Source organism: Psilocybe cubensis, chromosome 10, assembly GCF_017499595.1.
Source record: "Psilocybe cubensis strain MGC-MH-2018 chromosome 10, whole genome shotgun sequence".
NCBI lineage: Eukaryota > Fungi > Basidiomycota > Agaricomycetes > Agaricales > Agrocybaceae > Psilocybe > Psilocybe cubensis.
The window spans coordinates 713,514-737,211 of NC_063008.1; the positions used below are offsets into that span (position 1 = coordinate 713,514).

Consider the following 23,698-nt stretch of genomic DNA (forward strand, 5'->3'; position numbering starts at 1 on the left):
TTATGAAGTTGGGACTGATGCTCAGTACACCGTAAAAGTCCCCTTCGCCACAGGCTGCTGGCTAAGCTGCCATTTTCCTTGAAAGAGGACATAACGAAAAGGACTTTATGTAATTTGGTAGAGGAGGGAGAGAATGTAGTAAAGCACAGACTGTGGGCCACAGAGTCTGAGTGTTGATGAAGGGCGAGTTTAGTTAACCTTGCCTCCAGAGTACTGGCGATTTATAGACTAGTAGTCACTACACTACAATGCCACCAAAGAGATTTGAACATACGCGTGATATATACTCATTGAGGTGTCACTGCGAGCCATTTCTGGCCTCTTTTTTGAGGGCCAAAGCGTAACCTCGTCTGGATTGGCCCTTTTCCAAAAAAAGAAGTGCCTGTACCATATGCCCTTATGGAAATGAAATTCGATGAGCCGACTACTCAATCCGCATTGTTGCAGGATAAAAAAAAGATTCAAACCTAATAGGTCACTGAGCCTCGATTATTGGACCTAGTATTTTAATGATATAAAACATCATTATCAAAGGGATTGATGGCGAAAACTCAGGCTCTATATTTAGCTGTGATATTTCATCGGCCTTGGGCTGGCAATTGGAAGAATTTTCGTTGCGCTTTGATAAATGACAATGCGGAGAAGTTGTTATGCATTGTAAATGATGCATGACCTAAGGCATCAAGAATTATAACAGGCAATATATATTCTTTTCACTTGATATTACTTACCATTGAGCACGCCCTGCAATGGAATCCAGCACACCAGTCGTCAAAATTCTGCTCTCTGACAGTCATCAGATAGACAAATTATTATTTTCGACCTAGTGGGGATTGTATAACATGATGTAGTTTGTGAATTCCGAGAAGTTGCAGTTATGATGGCGTGTCTTGACGGTTTCATGTACGGAAGGTTATTGCCTTCGACGAGTCCAGGGGCTTTAATGGGCGGTCGCGCACGTCACATGGTCGCGTCGCGTTACCCCTATGTGGGCAGTCCGAGAATCTGAATCCCAGTGGACGGAGGGAGATTAAGTAAACGATTGGCAAGGGATGGCAAAGTAGGCATGGTTTAATTGAATAATATTTTTGCATGTTCATTTGGCAATAGAGACCGTCCTTCTCAATGGAAGGAGTGTTCAAATATCCATTTCAATTAATAGTAATAATCAAAACAGTGTACTACATAGGTTTACTACACGTCTATTGTACTCAACTACACATTTGATGCTTATGCACGCTTGCCAGTGTCGTGATGCGCTGCCGCAGGAAGACAACAAGACGAAAATGATGAGAAAGGAGGAGATGGAGGAGGCGCCAAGGGAGTTCATTGAGGATACTATGGACATTGATCTGCAGGAGATGGATTGCCTCGCCCTGTGACTATGTCCAATGGGTTTTCATCACAATGAGCGACTAACTTTGAGCATTTTATGCTTGTACATGGAATACTGTAACATCATCTCCACCACTGGAGCACGAATAAATTCCAATAATCAAATTATGTAGATAAAACATGAAGACATTGCCATTACAAAAACATCGAAGTCAATTGCAGCTTTACTGTTGCACCTGGCCTCGTCGATAACTCTATCCACCACTACTTCACTTTTTCCTAGGTTGCTTGGCTTTGGTTCTGACCTCGCTGGCTACCTCCCTCGAGTCGATATGGTCTTCATCGGATCGAGGACGCTTACGCTCCGGTTTGCCCACCGCAGATCCTTCTGCCACAAGGCTGCTAAAATTTTTCACCAATAAAGAAAGCTCCGACCAATGCAAGTCTCTTCCACTGCTGCCGACTAGGTCCTGAGCTGCGGTCGCCTGCTTGTTGAATATTTTAAACAAAAAGAGGAATCTGTCGTGGATTTTGGCATACGATCCGACATCATTGTATGCGCCTTCGCGACCACGCTCGATGTAGTCCTGGTAAAGATCCTCCCTCAAAACGAAGAGTAAAGAGACAAAGGAATAAATCGACTTCGGGGCATTAGCTATGATGGATTCTCCGAATGAGGTTTTGGTGATGCAATGGATTCGAGCATTAGAAGGCTTGATCTCGTTTATGAAAATGGCTTTGCCAAAATTCTGCAGAGATGGTGTCGATTGCTCTGGGTCAAGGCGGCAGCATATGTTCCAGAAAAGAATCCACCATATTGATTCTAAATCATGTTGGAAATTATGGGCGACACCGGTCTCTGCAATCGCAGGTGTTTCCTGAGCTTTCCTTTCCAGATTCGCACCTCTCTCCAAGTAGCGCGCTTCTTCAATGTCAAGTGAATTATGTGCAGGAAACGACGGTGTGCCATGCTCCATTGCAGTTATTCTCTTATCGTGGTCGGAAGAAAAGAGGTAAGACGACATCATCACCTCTAGAGGCATGAAGTACGGCGTCCCCTAAAAGCAAGGCTCAGCAGAGGATTATTTCGCAATAAAATAACGCGCATACCGTCTTTGGATTTCCAGCACGCTTTGAACCATTTGGCAGAGGAAATGTCTTGGCATATTCAAGGTCAGAGAGCTTCGCCAGCCACGGCCCCTTGCTCTCCAAATTTTCCTTGAAAGCAAGTATATTTCCAGAACTAATGTCCCTATGGACCCATCCCGCGCAAAACAAAAGCTGGAGCGCTAGATAAGATACGTAAGGCCTTGCAAATCAAAGATGGGGGAAAACAATTAGCTCACGGATGAGGGTTTGCGATAGCACATTGACCACTTCTCCAAGGGTTTCGAGCCGTCCAGAAGGTCTACAAATCTCCTTGAAAAGGATGCGATATTGCCTCTTCTGCTCGCTCGGAATAGCTGGAAGGGCTGGTGGTTGGGAAACAATTCGGTGTGTGTTTACAAACGTCTGATCATTCTGAGACTGCGATTCTTGTGATTTGGTACCAGTCACCGGAGCATCTGGTGCAAGGTCTTCCTCCGCGTCGAAAAAATCTCTGACTTCAGTTCCTCTTTCTACTCGTATTTTGGTTTTCTGTCCGCTGTAGTCCAGGACAATCTGAAGAAAGTACTGCTTATAGCTGTCATCGCTAACAATATTTTTGTGAGCTTCTTTGAAGCCTTTTAATTCCGGCGGTTCGTCCGGGCAATCCCAAAATTGTTCGATATCGGTAAAAATAGCGTCCTGTATCTCTTTTTCCGTCTTCGCAGAGCTGTCGAGCCACACGTCTTTCAAAACGAGAGGATCTCCAAACGCTTCGCCGTTTTCCCTGACTTCAACGACTTTATAAACACGTGTCATTTGACCAGTGATGATGTTCGAATGATAGACCGATAGGCCCTCTACGGTGCGAAAGAGCCGAAACTCGTCGCTTCCCGGTAAACGTGGAAGCTTGAATGTGTAGTTTCCGTCTGGTGCGAGCTTCACCATTGAATCGTAGCCAAGCTCTTCTTCCGTTGCAAACAAAAATGCAATGAGGATTTGAATGAATAGTTTAGGATTCTATGTGGATTTTGTCAGAAGAATATTCTAAGAATAGGGAAAGCTACAGACCGTGGATAAGTTAAAAGGATACGACGCGGCTGAATGTGAACGATCATGATACCACATCGTAACATTATGCCTTTCGGCTGTTATCTGCGTGGTATATCGTGGATGTCAGCTCGGCCATCAGAGAAATGTACAGAAAGCGCACCCCGAAAGTGAACATACGACGTACGTCTTCGTTCATGATCTGAACATTGGAAGAGACGACATGTAACGCGTTCTACAGTGAGAAAAGATCAGAAGATACACGCGAAAGAATGGTCTTTAGCTGAACTATGGAATGGAACTCACTTGCCGATTGTGCGACGCAGCGACTTTGTGCCCGACTACAACAGCTATGTCGGTCGTCTGAAGCGGCTTGTCCGTATCGCAGGCTGCAACAAATGCGGCATCGATTTTGTTGTTGTAGCCTCGGTTGGAGGAAGCTATCCTCTTGTTCGGAATGTTTACGTAGCTGAATTTGTTGCGTTTTCGTTCCCCAGGATATTCGAAATTGCCAATGGTCTGTGCAATCTTCTCCCATCCTCGAAAGACGGTGATTTTGCTGTTAGACTGCCGCCCCCGTTTGCTCTGGAGTGGGTAATCTCGAAAAGCGAAAGTTGTCTCGTTTCCCGTTAATACAGACAACACTGGCCGTGTAGTTACGTCGCTGGAATGAGAAGCATTAACAGCCCCCGTTAAAGTGCCCTGTAAAAGTTGCTGGACAAAATATTGCGTTTCCTTGTCATTTGGGACAAAAGGCAGGTAAGCTTTCATGAAGCTCTCGACAGGGCATCTGATGAACTTGAATTCGCTATCCATTTCCCTGACAATATGCTGCTGCCGACGCTGCACGATACCGATATGCTCAAGCTGTGCAGAATTTCTATAGCTTCGCAGGGTTTCGGGACTCTGTAAAACTGAGTATCAGTCAATGGTAGACCTAAAAAACACTGAAAATATGCACACACGAGACTTGTTTTTCCTTGGTTTGGTCTATATTCGTACTAGTTGAGAAGATGGTAGATGATTAATCTTCAAGAACGCGCGGGATTCATCTCAAGGTTTCAACAGAGGCTTGGCGGTGCCTTCCCTCGGCCCGGGGCTGTTGCATCAATTTCTCACGGCCCACCCCTTTTGAGTTATACACTTAGACCGTGTACTCACTTGCCCACAAGCTACGTGTGTTGTACTCGTGTTCCATTGGCGTACAAACAACTTATCAGAGACCTTTCGGTCAACAATTTCATGTGGTCTTGACCCCTCGTTTCCTTTGTCAAGACAACATTTGATTTTCATTAAGCTCCCCAAGGCAAATCTACCTCCTAAACGCGGCCAATACGAAAAGGCATGTAGTCTTTTTTCTCTTTTTGATCGGACACGTAAGCTTTTAATGAATATTATTCTGAGGAGAGAGCCTTCTGAATAGCCCATGCTCTCTAGATATTCAATTTTAACAGTCACTTACGGTGACTGGGACCATTCAGAAGTGGTCATGAGCGCTGCCCCAATCTGTTTATGTTAAACATTCATTATTACCTTTATATGTAGTCGACAGAGCATAAATTACATAGGCATGTCGTCTATTCCAATTTTATCTATCTATATATATTTACCAACAGGACCCCCTTCAGAAGCTTCTTGCCTTCTCCATTGTGCGAGACACCTGACATCTGATCAGTCAATTTTTTTCCGAAGTTGTTGCTTTCACAATGTTGAAAGGAAACCCGACGAACTGAGGTAAAGACCTCATTGGGATATTATTGTGGCTGTTCTGCTTACCTCCAAGGCATAATTGTTGGGAAACTTGATGTAAACTGCGCATATATATGTACTAATCGTCCTGCTACATATGAAGAATAACAGATCAATTTTGTCTGTAGACGTAGATTGTGAGTCGTCTTCTGTCCATTCCCTCTTAGTGACTTTAGTCTGAGTGTTTTCTCCTAGCTCCTTGCATATGGCTGCCCAAGTGGGGAAATATTCCCCGTAAACTTATTTAGGTATTTTTCTTACTGCGTGAATTTGTAAAAAATATGTTAGAGCACGGAAACATTTTTTGAGTGCGCAGATTGTTTTCTAGCTTAGCCGTAAATATATTTGATTGCGCGGAAACATATTTTGGACATATTTTGCTAGCGCACGTAAATTTTTACTGCCCTCAATTATATTTAATGCATAAATCCTATGCGCATAGAAACATTTTGAGCCCCAAACAAATCTTTCGATGCGCGGAAAACATTGTTCAGTTGCACTATTTCTAGCCTAAAGTGACCAGCCGTTATGCCGAGATTATGTAAAATGATCTAACATGGCACCTCGGCACACCAAAACAAGTTCAAGCTCCGACAATTGTATACACAATGCATGGTTATTCTATCTAGTACTGCCTTATAGGACAAAATAACAATTTCTGCAGTGCTTTACATGTAGCATTAGCAAACCCCCAGTGGTTCTGGGGTCTCCCCATTAGTGGTGCAGCTAGTACGCCATTTCAGACATCTCTAGCATTGTGTGAAATAACCTCATCTATCGTGGGAAAGACATCAATCAGTGCATTCTTGAGCGCATTTGTGCATTTGGAGAGTCGGGAATAGGAGAATAAGATTGAAAAGCATGGTAAGATATGTATTACATAGGTATCTACAAGAATATGTCAAAATATTACCCGCAACTACTGTGTACGAAGTAAAGTATTAGCAGTGGCCATCACAATTGCGCATTAGTGGCTGTGCAAGAAAGCGACACTTCACGTTCAAGCAACGTTCACGGCGATTTCAAGACGATTATCCCACATTACTTGATTAAAACAACATTAATATATTTCAAAAGAGCATAGATTAGATATACTAAGAAATTTGTAATTAAATGAATGTGGGTTAGCCTTGCAATACACAATCCTCAATATCACTGTCAGGTGGAGCTTGAACTCGTTTAGGTGTGCCGAAGTGCCATTTTAGATCATTTTACATAATCTCGGCATAACGGCTGGTCACTTTGGGCTAGAAATAGTACAACTGAACAATGTTTTCCGTGCATCGAAAAATTTGTTTGCGGCACAAAATGTATCTACGCGCACAGGGTTTATGCATTGAATATAATTGAGGGCAGTAGAAATTTATGTGCGCTGGAAAAATATGCCCAAAATATGTTTCCGCGCAGTCAAATATTTTTATGGCTAACCTAAAAAACAATCTGCGCACTCAAAAAATGTTTCCGCGCTCCAACATAGTTTTTATAGATTCACGCAATAAGAAAAAAACCTAAACAAGTTTACGGGGAATATTTCCCCACTTGGGCAGCCATACTTGCATGCAAGCGTGGCAAGCGTGGCTAGCTGTCTATTGTATTTTTATCTGTCTTAATTTTACTATTTACCCATGATGGTTAACAGCTTCATTATGAGAAGCTTCTTGGCTTCTTTGTTGTACGAGATACCCGTTGATCATTGCTTCTGCATAAAACTCTTAACATGAATAGTATGTTTAGGTACAGATGAAGCGTGTATTATGCATTTCGCTCTTGTTTTGGTACGCTTCCGAACCATTTCACCTCGATTTGCTTAATTCTTATCACTATTAAGCTTTCTGCGAACTAGTTGCTTCCTCACATCTGAAGTCACCTGGCGGCACAAAACCTTATGCTATCAAATCGCAGGCACGATCACTGAGGTAACGACTCGGTTTGCACATGCAAGAGTATTCTCCTAAATCTTCTGACACATACTTCTGGCCACCTGATGCACACCGTGGCATACAATGTGTACAAAACGTTCTGCCGCCAATTTCTCTGCGAAGGTATAAATTGTCGATGCACTTCACTTTAATGGAATATTCTGCTGTATTAAGATTCCCTGCAGCATAGGTAAAGTACAAGACATGTATGATCATAAATGACGGAATCTCATGAGCATATAAAGATAATGATGTTTTTCAGATCCCTCGCGCTCTGCTTTTTGGTGTCAGCCTTAACTTGCATCATCGCTGCCCCCGCCACCTCGGAAGATGCCAAACTTCCTCCAACCGACTCGGAATATCCAGAGGTCATTCCTGGTCCTGGATTACCCTCGTTAGAATCCCTCGGGTTGACCTCCGCCGATCTATACCGCAATCGCACCATGAGTACCTGACATGTCATTTTATTGAGTGTAAATGGAGAGACTAATGAATGAACTGCGTTTCTTAGATGCACTTTCAAGTCGCAATGAGGATGATTATATCATTTACTGCTTAACAGGAGGTGCGACCACCTCGGTGAGCACTGCGCAAGTGTGCATCAATTACTTGTCTAGCCTCGGCACCGGAGACTGCATGGTCCCAGCAAATCCCGATGTAATCACTTTTTGCTCATCAGGGCAGTCAGTAATCTGTGGTACAAACGTGTGGGGCAACGGACAAGCTGTACACTCCTGGTGGTTTGTAGAAAATGTTTTTTTTACCTTCTTATTCTACTAATATGAAATCCTTTTCAGCTCAGACGTAGCTGTAACTGCTCAGTCAATCGTCGATTTGTGCCAGACAAATGGGCAGGTCGACGGTACGCTTTATATGGGCCTCGTCGTGGAATCTGATCACTTACTATTTTCTAGGCTACGGTCAAGCAGCCGAGAATTCGAACATGCTGGTTAGTGTTGAATCAGTAATTACCTGTTAACCCGAGACATGTGAGGTGTATATTTGTAGACACATTTGAGAGATACCGAGCAGTTATTTACACTATCATGAAAGAGAAAAGTAGTGTGCCAGAGGTTGTAGCTTCCACTATAAGAATCAGCGCGACAGCGCAATCAACCGACATCTGACATGGCCGGGGAACGTCAAGTTTTCTTTAGTTGAGGGGATCTTATGGTAGGAGGTGACGCACAGGAGTTGATATACAGAGAAGTCGGGCACCTATTCAGGCTCCGTATCCTTTTAACAGCAAGATCTTGAACATGAGGAACATGCAGCCTTGGAACGCAAACAAGCAAGGTTAGGCCTAACAGAGTTTCAATGGATTGTTGATTGGGATTAACCTTGCATTCTATCTAAAGTGAGCATACAGATAAAGAAAATGACAATATACATAGATAAATATGAATATGTTAGATAGCAAGGAACAAGTAAATATTCAAAGTTTCCGACTAAAATCTGGTGAGTAGTTTAGATGGGTGATTGAATGAAAAGATACGGTGGATTCAGGTCAGCAGGTCGAGACGTATGGCGTCGAAGGCGTTGGGCGCATGAACGGTCCCAAAGCGGTAATGCGGACTCTCAAATGACTTTGCCCCTAGGTTTAGGGTTACGTTGCACTTGCCATCAACCACGACTACAAGCTCTATCCAATGTCGTTGACACCCAACCCAGCGACAGAGTTCTCATCTTCGACCATAGAAAACTTCAGTGCGCAAGCATCTGAGTTCACAGCGCCCATCCTCCGTGTGATACCATACATCACATTCGCTTCCTCCGTCGTTCGAACCACGTTCGCCTTCATATGGTCTCTATTTCACCCACTCCTACGTCTCTCGCCATTACCAATAATTCTCTATGTTCTGGGTCCGGCGATTGTCTTTGTGGATATCTTTACGACTGTATTCATACGCGCGCCGTACACCATCATTGTATACCTCATGGAGGCCCTGTACCCGCTGTATGTTTTCTGCGGCGTCGCATGCATTACTGGCGTAATTTTAGGCCTTTCTGCGCGTATTATATCTCGCTTGATAGTTGCCGCAATGTCGGCGGAGGAAGAGCCGCCACACATGGACGAGAATGAAGATGAACCAAGGCTGGATTCAGATCTTAAAGGAAAGGGCAGGCAGCGGGAACCGGAGAGAGTCAGAGTCAAGGTCAAGGTAGAATCGTGAGCGTGACGTAAAGTACTCGCCTTATTCCCTTCACCGACTTCCTTAATGAAATTGTCGAGGGCCAATGGTAGGTAACAATAAACTATGTTCCAATTTATTGCTTACATTTTTGCAATTTGCAGCGAATCAGCTATCTCTTCTGTTCGTATTGCCTGTCAAATGCCTCCAGGCATCCATACTTTATCGACACTCCTTTGTGGACTCGTCGCCACCATGAAGCATTACAAGCCTACATTCCTAATCCTCGAGAGCTACTTCGTGCAACGTGTCAACCACACGCCCATGGACAGATGATGCGGATCAAGCTCTTAATCCCATGATATCAACCGGGCCACGTAACCTCAAGGACGCTTAGGATCGACCAACATCCATAACACCGGTTAAGGACATCGCGGGATTGGGAGGCATCGTCGCTGTTGACGAAGCGTCGAAATTTTGCGAGAGCTTTACCCTATGACAATACCCGGCTATTCTAAATTCTGGAGGGTTCGGAGTTCATGGCGGTAACGATCACACAACTGGCCTCATTATAAAGCTGCTCGTTGAACCGACTAGCCTCCGACCTGCAATTGCAGGCGTACATTGCTACTATCCCCGTGGCCCAATAGCGAATGTGCTGGAAGGTTGATGAAATCTTTGCGCAGTGCGCATACATCCAGAAAATTGTCGACGTTGACGCCAATGCTCAGCATGTTCTGTAGTGTCAACGATGATTATGGTTTCACCAACCCAGCCATTAAGCCCCTAACTTCCGCTGAACCTCATATTCAACGTTATCACCAATATGGCATATACGGCTGTCGATATTCACTCCGTCATAAAGTCTAGGCCATCCATTGCGCTCGGAAATCGTCTTGGCGCATACATGCACAGAATCATTTGGGTCTTCTCTTGCCAAGGAGCAGTTCAAGTTTGGGAGGAAGATAATGAATAATGCCACCTGTTCCACGTACTTCGCTAGTCCGGTTCGAGTTGCGTGGATATCTCAAGCCATTCACTTCTCAAAATAAAGTCTCTGTACCATAATGTCGATTCTATAGTCTAACGACAAATAATGTTACAACAAACGTGGAGGATTATAATTTTGGAAATGCATATATTTTATGGTACAGAGAAGATACGACGCAGGGGTCAGATATCTCGGCGGAATCATCATAGCATCATGATAAGTTATAACGGTAGGCCCGAGTTGGAAAAAATGAAAAAATCAACGACAATCCAGGGAATGTAGAACCCACAACACAGAAATTCTCAAAGCGAATTCGAAAACAACGAGAAAAAATATGTACAGTGTAAAACAGAACAATCAATGTCGAAAATATGTAGACAGTAGAATAAGTCTAACTTGAAAGTCCAACATGAATGGGGGTATAGTAACGATGTTCATCAATGACGAGAAGCATGTCGGTTGACTGGAGGTCAGGCCCTGGTGGCTTCTAATGAAGAGGTATCGCTCGGCATTACCATCCATCGCCATCCATCACAGATCCAGCCGGATCAGATAAGAAAGAAAACGGACAGAAACAGAAACAGAACACGAAAAACCCAACAAGCGACGACACAGCGGGGAAAAAAAGAGGTATATGACATGGATACAAGAAACAAACAAACAGACAAAACAAATAATAAAAAAAGATGCAAGTAAAGAGAGAAGGTAAAAATGTTGCATAATAGGGATATACATACAGGGGTGGGTCGAGGAAAGCGAGTAGGAAAAGGTAGGGTAGGAATAAAGGGTATGAGGTAAGAGTTTGGTGAGAAGTGGAGGTTAAGGGCGAAGATGGGGAAAGATATAGAGTCCACTAGTTCAACACGAAAACACAGTCAGCATAAGAGAAAATAAAAACCACGATTCTCCTCGAAACGTGATTTTCTTTTCCGTCAATTGTTCATACCACGCCCTTCCTTCCTTCCTTCTTCCTTTTACAACACCGCCGCATCTCGCCCCAACCAACCCCATTCAACGCCCTAACTGTCCTAAACCAAACTCAACCCAAATCCGAGCTTAATACATGGAAAAACCTAACGCATAACTTGTAAGAGAGAGTGTCCTAAACAATCGAGTAACATTTTTTGTCTTGTTTTTTTGGTGTCTGTTGTACGGTTTCTTCATCTTCATAATTAGACAGAGACGATAATTTGAATAGTGGTGTATCAGATACGCGAGAGATAGCTGAGAGGGATCCATTGGACTGCGAAACTTGACCCCGACTGGCCATTGAGGTTGAATAACGATGAATGATGAGATAATCGAAAGTCGAATATCGCAGTCGATGGATGGTCCCGAAGATATAGATAATGCCCGTACACAGTATATTGCACAGGCCCAAACAGAAACAGAATTTAGGAGTAGGAGAACCGGAAAACCATGGAAGTTTTGACAGACGTGTGGCAGACAAAAGAAAGGCAGGGATGCAAGGCTTTAGAACCTGGATGTGGCGATGACGCGATAGAGATTGTTGGCTTCCTCGAAGCGGGCATTGCGCAGGCTAAAGTGTGCCATCTCAGTCGAGTCTGCGTCCGCAGTCGGATCGACAATGTTGAACTTGATGAGCGAGTTGTAGAACCGGCACAACTGAGACACAACAGGATTAGCATCATTATATTACGCGCCAACGACGTAAGAGACGGAAAAACTCACGTTCTGGACTCCTTTAGCAAATCGATCATCACTGATATTGCCCTCTCGTTCCTCACGCTCTGCGTGGTCCAGCCAGTTGATGCACTCGTGTACAAAGCGGGCCAAGACCTCAATCAACACGAGGTCAGCAACCGTGGAGTATCCCTGCACCGTGACCCTCGTTTGGTCGCGCAAAAGGCGGCCAAAGAGGTCGAAAGTTGCGAGTGTGGGAGGTAAGAACGGAATGACGTCCAAGAACGGCAGAGGATTGTTCTTCTCCGGGTTGGGGTTCGTGAGCAGGGCAACGAGGAGCGGGTGCGCAATGGTAGGATTATGTGCGATGATGGGGGCCAGATCGATGGAGGTGATGATATTAGTGTTGGCAAGGTCGGGGATGATCGGTACCAGCATCTGAATGAGAATAAGGGTCAATCATCAGACTTCATTTGAAAGACAAATGTACGTACTCGTTGCTCAGACAGACTGAGAACGCGATCGCGAGCTGCCAGCAAAAGTTTCATAGCATGGATGAGCCTTTCATTCTTTCTGTCCTCATCAAAGTTGACGGGCGAGCGAGATGGGGTGTCCGAGATTGCACGAGGAACAGGCGATCTCGAGTCGTGAATGTAGGTGTGCGTATGCGTAGAGTTGGTCGTGGATTCGTCAGTATCGGAGGAGGCCGATAGCCTGCGTTTGTTTACAAAATAATGATAAGTAGAATCGTCTCTGGGAAAAGAAATGAGATTAATCAGCATCTGAACCATCGAGCCGACCAACAGAGACGTACATGTCAGAAATACTATTATACAATTCTTCATCAAGGACCAGATTAATCGCTCTTAGTTTAGGTGGAAGTGGGCAGCGTGACAGCGTGCTCGGGGAATATGGGCCAATCTGGGCGGATTGGGTACGATTAGACAGAGCGTGGCGGGCAGAAGCAATGGTGACACTCACATCATTACCATCACCTTTCAGGATTTTCCACAAGACCCAAACAAACTGCTCATTGGGGCTAACTCCACCCTCATTTGCAATGCTGACGGCCTTTTCACGCTCCCTCACGTAAGCCACGAGGAGAGCCGATTTGAAGGGGTTGATGGTGACGGGATGGGGCGTATACAGCGAATACAGAATAAAAGAGACCAGAATCCGTTGAGCTAGCTGTAGAACGTGCACATCGATGGTGAGCCCCTGTTGCTGGCAGAAAAATGGAGCGAGAGAGATGACAATCAGATACTGACCTCAGCAGACGTGTTGGAATCAAGAATTGGCAACAACGCGTCAAGAGCCAGCTGAAATCGCGAGGTTGGCTGAACGAGCTGAGTAAAAGCCAACGCAGCTGTCGAGCAGGGGAGAGAAAACGCCCTTGCAAGCAGGTGGTTGACAGATGCTCTTATGGAATCGCCAGAAGTGAGCGTTTGGAGCTGGGTGGTCGTCGTTGTGGTCGCCGCCACCGCCGCCGCCGGAGCTTTCTTCAAGCTGGTCGAGGTCCCTGGTGGCGAAGAATGGGACTGCATTCCTAGGCCAGGAAGTACCGTAAAACAAGAGGCGGACGGGCCAAGTTGCGTTCACCCAACAAACCACAAGAAACACCCCAGAACAAGATAAATACTCCATTACCTAAGCACTCATCATGTGATCTTACACCCGATTGGCCCGCCTTGGCATGGGAATCACCTATCTTCCTGATCTTCCACTCGTTTCTCAGGTGTTCCGACAGCTAATTTCTACAACAGCTTTCTTCGTAACAATCTCCTACTTATCAATAGAGACATCATGCGACAATCTTTCATCAACTACCTATCTACGACAATTTTGGTGATGAACAGATTGATTTAGAAGATCTGTCATTGCCGGTACATTTTAAGTTCAGCGTCAGCGTAGCTAACGCCAAAGGTTTCAGGCACTTACAGAAGCATCCGAAAACTCAGAGCCGATTACGGCTGCAGCGTACGCAAGCCAGAATCGAGCACCCGCGGCAAACCTGAGGCAGAGTTCGTCAGTTCAATCATAATCATCCTAAATCAATACCTACCAAAAGATAATTTGGGAGCTCGAAATGACACTCTTCACATCGTCCGCCACCCGGCCGGTACTTCCAGGAATGTGAGGGAGTACAGTCATGGGTAACCCGCAAGTTAGCCGCCATATTCTGAACCTGTGCAAACCAGTCTGCTGTGCCCATGGTTCGCGCCACTCTCTCCCCAACCTGATTCTCCACCCTCCTCTCTGCTGTAGCGAGAAGCCTGGCCTCATCCCACTGGGGACACTCACAGTTCTTCCACGGCGCCGCGCACAAGTAGCAGAACTGGCTTTGACAACGGCACGTCATATGATAGCACCCCAGCTCGAGCTCGACCAGTACCTGGCACCCAGGGCACGTTTGCCAGCCCTCCCTTTCACCAAGCTCACGGAGCGCGACTGTCAAGGTATCGACGGGACACTCGTCTCTTCCATGATATGCTTGTTTGCACTTTGGGCATGTTGACGTCCAACAATCTGTGCACAATATCTCGTACATTGTATCCCCCTCACCCGACCCCAGAAATTTTGAACACGACGGAGTCACGCAATAGACCCGGTCTTTTGCTAATACGCTGTATTCTTGGTGTTTCGCGCGGAACGTTTTATTGAGAGAAGAGGAAATGAATGGCTCGACGAGGTTAATTGGAATGTGTTGCTGGCAGCACCGAAGTGGGAACAGGGACTCGTCGCGAATAAAATGTTCGACGAGAGATTTAATGCATGGTTGACAGTAATAATCATTACAGGGAGCGCGTAAAACGTTGTGCACCGGGAACGATTCCGTACAGATTGTACACTCAATCCTAAAAAGTCGCAAATTGTAATTTTATTCCCGAAAACAAAAGCAACACTCACGTTGGATGTCGCTTCTTGGTTGTTGAAGAAGAACTCGAAGCAGGTCCACCCACGCTTACTTTAGCGATGGACACCTGGGTGTGGTTGCTGTCATTTGTAGGCTTGATGAAAGGCGGAGTAACCAATGTCGATGGCGGTCCAACATTTTCTTCATCTGCTATATCGACAAGCTTTTCCCGTTGCTTTCCCATATTTACAGACGTCGCTGTAGAATTTGTGCTATTGCCCCTGCATCAATGTCCACAGAACTTCCCCAAGTGAAATTAAACGGACCTCGGTGGTTCAGGATGCATAACAAACGACCTATCCTCCATCCTCGCCTGCGCCTCGTTCTGCTCCGGCATCGGCTCTCCCCTCGCTAACATCTCCGCCGCACGTCGATCTGCCTCAGCTGCCTCCTCCGCCGCCATCAATGCAGCCACATACGCCTCATCCGCACTCACAGCGTCGCTAATACTCTTCGCCAACCGCTCATCGTCCGCTAGCGTAATTAACTGCTGGTAATGCAAACACTGCATCTCAAACGCGAGCTCCTCGTCCGTAGGCGGCGCGTCTGCCCGCGCTTTGCCTTTGCGCGCCGCGTAGACCTCGTTAAGATCTTCTAGCGCAAGTTTGGCGATCAGCGCAGAGGTCTCGGCGTCCATCTCGTATTCAGAAGGTGTCGAACGCGAAGGACCTGCCACATCCATCGATGGGGCTCGAGAGATTGGACTTAACAAAGACATGATGGGTATAGATCAAAGACAGTCGTATTTTTCAGCGTCGGCGCGAGTACACCCCCGTACAAGGGCCGAGGAAAGTGTCTTGCTCTTCAGATGGAATCACAATTCAGGGCTACTGTGTGTCGACTGGATGGTGGTGGATATCTGAAGAGCGAGACAGGTGCCCGTGGGAAAGCCGTTTGAGCGGTGAGGAGGCATTATACTATAAGCGCCCGTGGTTCTTATCGATTGATCCGAGGGATGGTCAGGTGAGTTGACCATGTTGCACACATTGTTGTGATTTTAATAGCCGCCTCGAGGGTAAATATCATCATGACAGTGATGCTTCGAAATATCGATGGGTATTATTTACCCTTTGGCCAGTCGCTTGAAGATGATCGATGGATAAATTGATGGATGTCCTTTGCACGGTCATACATTACATGTGGCAGTCATACGTGTGTAACTACTGCTAATACAAATTTTAGCTTTTACTTACTGCGGACACCCGCACGTTTTCCACTTCAACGCACAAATATAACAGAACTGAGTTCCGCATCGGCACGTAATATGATTACAGCCTTGATTTTTCTCAACGAGGCGGTTGCATCCCAGGCAGGTCTGCCAGCCCGACTTGACCGCAAGAACCTTGAGTTCGATATTCGCAGCATTGACAGCACAGCTCTCCTCGTCAGTGTGGGCTGCCTTCTTACACCTCGGGCACGTGCGCAACGTGCATGTCGGGCATACAACGTGGCTGACCTTGTTGTAGTCGGCGGACGAGCCGAGGAAGGTAGAGCAGCTCGCGCTAACGCAGTAGATTCTCTCCTGAATTGGGACGCTGAACTCGCTTTCCTTTTGCCTGTAGAGCTTGATCAACTCGTTTGATAGGAATGGGATGACGTCGGTGAAGGGGATTGGCTTCATGCCGCAGCATTTCAAGGGGAACATGCTCTCGTCTCGAGTTGTGTATTCCACCAGGGATGATATGCAGCTTTCACAGTAATAGTGATCGCATGGTGTCTTGACCGCGTTGATATATCTCACTTTCTCGGTGCAAACGAGACAAGCGACTCTATCAACCGTGAAAATACCAATCAGTTGTAAAATGTCGTAGCTATATGCGCGTTACTTACGTCCTATTTCGATTGACACTTGGGCCAGCAGTAGCGTTTGGCGATGGCGCTGCCTTTGGTCGCCCCTCCGTCACTCTAGCCTTACTTTCAGCCATCTTCCATTTGACGTATTTTTCCAGCTGCATTCTGTCAAATTCTCCAATGTAACTTTCTGTATCGGAGATATCATCATCGTAATCATTGACAGGAACTTCGTATGCTGGCTGAGGCATGGAATTCCTGAAATATGTACTACCAAATAGATTAACGCGTCTGAAAATTTAACGATGGAACTGATATACCTCTGGGATTCCGGATGCATAACAAAACCCCTGCTCTCGACACGAGCCTGCGCAGCAGTCGGCTTCGGAAGCCTCTCACCGCGACTAAGCAACTGCGCAGCCCTCCTATCCGCATTAGCCGCCTCCTCAGCAACCATAACCGCCTCCAAATACACCGCATCAGCGCACACAGCCGCATCAAGACTCCTCGCAAGCTTCGCATCCTCAGATTCAGCCAGAAGCCGCTGGAAGCTCTCGAGCTGGAGCTGATACGCCACCTCCTCGTCCGTCAAGCCTGCGCCGAAGCGCGATTTTCCTTTGCGGGATGAATAGGCCTGTTCGATGTCTTGTAGCGCGAGCTGCGCGATGAGTGCGGATGTCTCGTAGTCCATCTCATAGTCGTCGATCGCGCGGTAGGAAGGACCCGGATCGTGTGCTATCGATGGTCTGGATCGAGTGTGTATGGCAGACATGATTGCGATTCAATGTGGTGGTATAGACTGGACGTTGGCCGACTCTTCAGGTATATCGGGGCCAAAGGGAAGGTTGATGGTGGGGGTTACCTGAAGAGAGGTGACGGAAGTCCGTGGGGAAAAGTCCGTGCTGCAGGAAAGCTTTATAGAAGCATTAAGCGCCCAGAACGTGATGAATGGCTTCTTTATCGATCGTGAGTAAAGTCAACACGCGTCAACCACATGACCTTCTCGCAATTCTGCCGTTCACACAACTTCCTAAGCCCAAAAATGAAAGTCAATATAGCTCAATCATGGAGCAAGACCGATGCAGATAATGAGAGAACCAACATGTCAAAATTAGACAGTTGGCGTGATATGCTGTTCTAATCCAACCTTGCCACTGGCAGAGACAGTGTCGAAACATGATATTTATTGGATTCATTGACAATCGTTACTTCTGCATTCCTCAGCGTAGGTCTGTATTTAACTACTTTCAATATCTGTAACCATAGACAGCCTACTTGCCCGACGTTCAGTGAGACTCATACTCGGAGATCGTCGAGCACGCTTCTTGCCCCCCCAAGCGCCACTAGCCCTGGCAACCCTCCTCCTGATATGGTCCACAAGGAGGCCAACCTTTGGAGAAACCAACAGATGTCCCTGTTCCTTGCAAAGGGTACAAGTCCATTTTTTGCAATTTGTACATACCTCTGAGCTTTTATGCGGCGAAAGTTTCACCGCGCAGCCGAGAAAAGTGTGGCAAAAGTAGCAGTAGAGTCGGTCTTTCTCCAAGACCTGGGTTTCCTCTTGTTTATCGATTGTGCAATTTATGAGTGAGATTCCACACCCGTCGCAGATGAAAGGAAACGCTGGTTTGAGGTCGACTATATTGTGTTTGTATTTGCATTTACGGCTAGTGGAGGGTAAGAATTTAAATATGTGAAAAATGAAACGTATTTTGAAAAGATTAACCTTGGAGAATCGTCCTCTTGTTTTGGTAAAGGATTTAGAGCCTTATCTACAGTGTGATTGACATCCACCGCTTTTGAATTTGAACACTCTGCTCCATGTTTTGTATCTGGTGCTAAAGAATCGTCTACCGGAACACTGTAACACCTTAGCACAGCATAAAAATGAAGTAAAGCAAGGACATACCTGGGTATAACAGGCTCCATCCTAAAATCCGGGTCTGCAACGCGGGATTGAGCTTCAGTTCTCGCAGGAAGCCGTTCACCCTGAGCAAGCATCTCCGCCGCCCGTCTATCCGCACACGCAGCCTGCTCAACGACGCTAAACGCATCCAAGCACGCCGCATCAGCGGCCACAGCAGCATCTATACTTCGCGCGAGGACCGCGTCCTCCGAGAATACCACCGCTTGCTGGAAGATCTCCAGCTGCATTTGACAGGCGAGCTCAGCGTCGGTGAGGGGGGCGTTTTCGCGGGCTTTGCCTTTGCGCGTGCTTAGTACTTGTTCGATGTCCTCTTGAGCGAGTTGGGCGATGAGTATGGCGGTTTCAATGTCGAGGTCTTGGGTGTGGGTGTATTGCATTGCGGGGGGCTCGTCATTCCCCAGCATAGGCAATGAAGAAATGGGTTTGGAACAAAGTAACGCCATTATTATTTTAAAGTAGGTGGTTTGTGGAAGAACTAAAACTGGAGATTTGTCTTGTACTTCGGATGAAGCCACAGCGTAAGAGGTAGATGTTGCTGCTGTGGCAAGTATCCGAAGGGCGAGACACAATCCTGTGTAGTGTAGGATAGTGTCGAGCGACGATGGTGTTTTTATGTGTCATGCATAAGATTAAGCGCCCATAGATGGAGTCCAACTTGATCGCCGTCTTATCGATGTGGTCACCAGTTGGCTATTCAAACATGTGTGGGTAAACGGAAGACAGTAAACTGTTCTCGTGAGAGAGATTGTGGTTGATTAAGGTATGGTTTGGTTTTTGATACAGATTTGGACTAGCAAAAGGTATCTAGCCTTCTGGATGCGGAAAATTTCCCAGGATACTTTGAGTCTGCTTTGAGTCAAGTCAGGAACCTGCGCCACTACGCCTCCTTGTGACCTTTCTATTAGAACTGACCTAGCAGAGATAGAGGGCAAATAAAGATTACACCCCAGCTCTATGGATATCTAGAGACTATGTGGCGGATATGTTGTCAAGGGTTGGGCAAGGGCATGAAATAAGACGTGCCTAGAAGCATCTTATACGCAACTAGTCAGAAAAACTCTCGTTCATTCGAGGGGCTTCTATTTCTGGCGTTACGCTATGCAATAGATGCAGGAAAACAAGAGAACGGAGTCCCATCATCAAACGGAGACACGAGAGCAAGCGGAAGGGATAAAACATAACCCTAACCCAACCAACCACCCTCACCTCCCATCATTTACTTATTTAATTATTGTCCAAACCCCCCAAAACCAAACAACGCCGTCAATGGACCGTTCATTCCCGACAGCAGCCCGCACCTTTTCCATCGCCACAAAGTACCTACTTAAGTACACTCGTCCCCCCCTTCCCCTCCCTCCTTTTCCTCTTTCCCCTTCGGACTTTTAGAGCAATGTTCCGATATGCTTCTCGACTGGTAAGACGCCATTCCTATTGATTGACAAAAGATACAACACTGAATGTTGTCGCTGTATCTGTCTTTTCGAATCGAATAATTTGCATCTGCGCTGCACGACGACGACGATAATGATGATGTTGGTGCTGGTGTTGGTGATGAGTAGCCAAGAAGGGCCATTCTTTCTGCAACGGTCGCAGGAACGGCTGTCGGGATCCACGACCCTCAGAAGGTCAGTATCCTTCTCCCTAGATTTCTAACTGTCACTTTTCTACGAGCGTTCCGCTGAACCAACCCATCCTCATTCTCATTTTCATTTTCATTCTCATTCACATCGTCATCCCCATTGAACATACCTCAACGAAAACGGAATCACATCATACGCATGCACTCACGCACCCGCGCACATACATACACACCCACCCACCCACCCTCACACACGCACGCACGCATACACGCATAATGCACACAGCTATCGATATACCCCGCGCCCACACCCGACATCGTGCTAGTCGAATCGCCCTCCGCGCTCGAGCGCGAGATCGGCGTCGTCCGCCGGCACGCGATGCGCGCGTACGACGATGCGCACGCGCACGTCCAGGGATGGGTGTCTAAATGGATAGGCGTCGAGCACGCCGTCGAAAGTGCGTTTTTTCACTTTCACACCCTCCCAATTGAAGGCGTATAACGACACGACTAACCATGCATTTCATCACTCTAATTACACATTACACATTACACGTTACACGACATACCCACAGACCGCGTCAAGTCCATCATCTCCCCTGAAGAATCTATGACCCCCAACCTGCTCTACGTCGGCGTCGCCACACTCACCGGGTCAATCCTAGGCCGCAACCGCCTCCTCCCTACACGCCTCCTGTTACCCCCCCTCTTCCTCATGGCATCCGCAGACTACCTCCTCCCCAAAACGACGTCGAACCTGCGCGCGTACCTCGGCGGGCTGGAGGACGCGTATTTCCCGGCTGTAGCGGAGAAGCACGAGATTGCGAAGGCGCATGCGGGGATGACGTGGGAGCGGGTGAAAGGGGCGACGGAGGGTGCGAGGGAGGGGGTGAGGGAGGGTGCGAGGGGTGCGGTGGATTGGGTGCAGGAGGCTACGGGGCTTAAGTTGAGAGAGACGCTTGGATGGGGTGGGAGGGGTGTTGTTGAGCAGGTGAAGGAGGTTGGGGAGGGCAAGGTTGAGGAGGTTGTGAAGCCTGTTGAGAAGAAGGTTGATGAGGTTGAGAAGAAGGAGGATGTTAAGCGGTTGGTGTAAGGTTAAAACATGATTTTGTGAGGGATTAGGACAAATGATTATAGATTTCCGGTTGTTGAAGGATTCTCTTGCTTAACATAGAAAGTAGACCCAGTGACATTCAAAAGCGTCGATTAACTTCTACCCGCACGTCTATCGCAGATTAACAGTCCCGGCAGAGAAGTAAAAATACGTAAACTACTTGGAAAAAAGGAAAGTACAATGTCAATGCAGCAGACAAGTGAGAAAAAGAACCTATGAAATCCAAGAAAATGACCTTCCGAGTTAAATAAATTCGTAAGACATGATGGTGTCGTGGAAGTAAAGTGCCAGTGGGATGGGGAAACCTGAGAAGTAAGTCAAACAGTGTCGGTCCGATGAAGAATGAAGAATGAAAAAATGAAAAATGAAATGAAAGATGAGTCTAACTACTGGTAAGTCGTAAGTCTACTACTACTACTAACTACTACTACTACTACTACTACTACTAAAGTGTTTGAGTCTGGATCTAGCCTCTTGATGGTTATGTAAAACTAGAAAAAGAAAAAGTGTACGGATGCATGGAACGATGAAAACGATGAGCTATGAGCGATGCTGAGATGAATGATGATGGCGGAAAGAAAAGAAAAGAGAGGAAACGGAAATGAGGATGAAATGAGATGATCGATAACGATGGATATGCAGGTGTGTTGGGTGAGAGCGTGTCATTGAATGTATGATGTATGCTAAGAAAAGATGTGGTGGGTAGGAAAGAAAGAAAGAAAGAAGAGAAGAAAAAAAACGCTTCGCAGAGAAAGGGAAAACGATGTTAATGAGTGCTAATGTTGAGAGTAGGAAGGGAGGGAGGGAGGGAATAACGTGTCATTTCGAGATAGCAGAAGAAAGAAAGAGAAAAAGGTAGAAAAAAAAAATTTATAGAAGATGAGTGAAAAAAAAAGAAAACAAAAACATCATCGTCTAGCTACGCGCTTCCGATCCCGACCGTCTTCCTCCACGTCCATCGCTTCAGGGTTCATCTGGATAACGCTGATATTCGGATTATGCGGCTGCAGCTGCGTCAAATTCCTCGAGCTCCGTGTCCGTCGTCTGCTCAGGCTCGACGCGGTCGAACCCGTGTACGCATTATTGTTTCCGCCCATCATCATCCCCCCAGGGGAGGACACAGTGGACGAGGGACCGCCGATGGATATGGTCGTCGTGGGTGGATTCGTGTTGGCATCGAGCATGCGCATGACGGCATGTCGCCGCTTTGCGCCTGCACCGATAACATTGACGATGGGTGTCTCGGGGTATTGTATAGTGGACACGGACGATGGTGTTGTTGAAGGATCTGAGAGATGTGAGAGGTGAGAATGCGAGTGCGAGTGCGGGTGGGTGGAGGGGAAGTGGACGGGCAGCGTCGTTGATTGGCGGAATGATTCCTTTGTGGGTGTACCCCGTGATCGGGAAGAGCGCGTCGAGCTCCTCGGGAGCGTTGCTGATGGCGGTGGCGACGGCGATGATGGCTCTGAAGGTGGTTGTGTGCTCGAGTGCGACGCGGGAGAGTTCGGAGTCGGTAGAGATGTCATCTAGAATAACGACGCACACACAATAAAAAAAAGTCAGCAATCAGGAGCAACAAAGAAACACAAAAAAAAATCCGAAAAAAATACACTCACGTTCTCTTTGACACGACTGGATGAGGCTGAGGCTGTGGATGAGGAGGAGGGGTGGCCGGGTTTCTTGCCTTCTGATTTGGTAGGAACGGGTGGTGGCGCAGTGCGGGTGGCAGGCACCGCGGGCGCGGCCACGGCGACACGTTCCCTGTCCTCGTCCTCGTCCTCTTCCTCCTCTCTCGCCTTGATCGCATCCACCCTCGCCTCTGTCCAGTCCATCACCCTCCCGATCGTCATGCCACCGCCCTCGACGACGGCATGCGAAGAGCTCGCGGGCGAATGCCCTACGTCCGCCGAGACACCCTGCTGGATAAAGGTGAGGAGATCCTGGCACGCAGCTGCGTATCCGGCGTTGTACGCCCGCTTCGAGTTCTTCCTCGATGACCGGTAGAGCGTGGTGATGCTCAGTGCGGCGGCTGTGATGAAGAGATGCATGGGAGAAATTGAGAAATGGAGGTTATCATCCCCCCCGATGGTGTGGGCGCAACTAAGGGGACGGAGACGTACCTTTGAAATCGTTGAGGAGCTCCTTCTCTGCATTCTGCTGGGTGGTGGGAAGGGAATTGGCAAGGGTGTTGAGGTTGAGGGACTCCATTGGAGAACAGGCAACGGCGCTCTTTGACAGAGCTGTTGGTAAATGTGCAAAACCCTAAACGACCCAAAACAGCTCTCCAAACAATCTGCCATCGCTTATGTAACCACACCTCATCACTCGGATTCCGGTCTCTGCACTCTGCCGCACAGCGGTTGTTGTGCTGGTTGTCATTTATTACAGCGAGTATTGTCTTTTGTGAATTATGCTCTCAGTATCCGGTGCCATGTTTTCATGCCAGAGAGCAATAAAAGTGTCAATC

At 47.0% G+C, this 23,698-nt stretch overlaps 8 protein-coding genes across 8 annotated transcripts; 2 read left to right on the forward strand and 6 right to left on the reverse strand.

Annotated features, from left to right (window-relative positions):
* Window positions 1-1,604: 1,604 nt before the first annotated feature.
* Window positions 1,605-4,948, reverse strand: JR316_0010537 (uncharacterized protein; the record flags this gene model as incomplete). Its single annotated transcript, XM_047896204.1, has 7 exons — window positions 1,605-2,393; window positions 2,446-2,624; window positions 2,682-3,441; window positions 3,493-3,521; window positions 3,652-3,706; window positions 3,778-4,377; window positions 4,934-4,948. The coding sequence occupies 7 exons, from the start codon at window positions 4,946-4,948 to the stop codon at window positions 1,605-1,607; spliced, it is 2,427 nt and encodes an 808-aa protein (XP_047744249.1).
* A 1,989-nt stretch (window positions 4,949-6,937) lies between these two features.
* On the forward strand, window positions 6,938-9,607 carry JR316_0010538 (uncharacterized protein; the record flags this gene model as incomplete). The annotated part of the gene is made up of 8 exons (XM_047896205.1): window positions 6,938-6,944; window positions 7,049-7,136; window positions 7,402-7,586; window positions 7,651-7,879; window positions 7,937-8,001; window positions 8,054-8,088; window positions 8,744-9,309; window positions 9,436-9,607. The coding sequence occupies 8 exons, from the start codon at window positions 6,938-6,940 to the stop codon at window positions 9,605-9,607; spliced, it is 1,347 nt and encodes a 448-aa protein (XP_047744250.1).
* Window positions 9,608-11,735: 2,128 nt separating this feature from the next.
* JR316_0010539 (uncharacterized protein) lies at window positions 11,736-13,450 on the reverse strand (the record flags this gene model as incomplete). The annotated part of the gene is made up of 5 exons (XM_047896206.1): window positions 11,736-11,888; window positions 11,955-12,344; window positions 12,401-12,659; window positions 12,721-13,130; window positions 13,175-13,450. The coding sequence occupies 5 exons, from the start codon at window positions 13,448-13,450 to the stop codon at window positions 11,736-11,738; spliced, it is 1,488 nt and encodes a 495-aa protein (XP_047744251.1).
* A 1,359-nt stretch (window positions 13,451-14,809) lies between these two features.
* Window positions 14,810-15,538, reverse strand: JR316_0010540 (uncharacterized protein; the record flags this gene model as incomplete). Its single annotated transcript, XM_047896207.1, has 2 exons — window positions 14,810-15,041; window positions 15,087-15,538. 2 exons carry the CDS (start codon window positions 15,536-15,538, stop codon window positions 14,810-14,812), a joined length of 684 nt encoding a protein of 227 aa, XP_047744252.1.
* A 784-nt stretch (window positions 15,539-16,322) lies between these two features.
* On the reverse strand, window positions 16,323-17,383 carry JR316_0010541 (uncharacterized protein; the record flags this gene model as incomplete). The annotated part of the gene is made up of 4 exons (XM_047896208.1): window positions 16,323-16,508; window positions 16,562-16,589; window positions 16,651-16,869; window positions 16,932-17,383. The coding sequence occupies 4 exons, from the start codon at window positions 17,381-17,383 to the stop codon at window positions 16,323-16,325; spliced, it is 885 nt and encodes a 294-aa protein (XP_047744253.1).
* A 716-nt stretch (window positions 17,384-18,099) lies between these two features.
* On the reverse strand, window positions 18,100-18,981 carry JR316_0010542 (uncharacterized protein; the record flags this gene model as incomplete). The annotated part of the gene is made up of 3 exons (XM_047896209.1): window positions 18,100-18,160; window positions 18,338-18,472; window positions 18,521-18,981. The coding sequence occupies 3 exons, from the start codon at window positions 18,979-18,981 to the stop codon at window positions 18,100-18,102; spliced, it is 657 nt and encodes a 218-aa protein (XP_047744254.1).
* A 947-nt stretch (window positions 18,982-19,928) lies between these two features.
* On the forward strand, window positions 19,929-21,210 carry JR316_0010543 (uncharacterized protein; the record flags this gene model as incomplete). The annotated part of the gene is made up of 3 exons (XM_047896210.1): window positions 19,929-19,952; window positions 20,404-20,575; window positions 20,693-21,210. The coding sequence occupies 3 exons, from the start codon at window positions 19,929-19,931 to the stop codon at window positions 21,208-21,210; spliced, it is 714 nt and encodes a 237-aa protein (XP_047744255.1).
* Window positions 21,211-22,139: 929 nt separating this feature from the next.
* JR316_0010544 (uncharacterized protein) lies at window positions 22,140-23,439 on the reverse strand (the record flags this gene model as incomplete). The annotated part of the gene is made up of 3 exons (XM_047896211.1): window positions 22,140-22,757; window positions 22,848-23,260; window positions 23,352-23,439. The coding sequence occupies 3 exons, from the start codon at window positions 23,437-23,439 to the stop codon at window positions 22,140-22,142; spliced, it is 1,119 nt and encodes a 372-aa protein (XP_047744256.1).
* Between the last annotated feature and the right edge of the window lie 259 nt (window positions 23,440-23,698).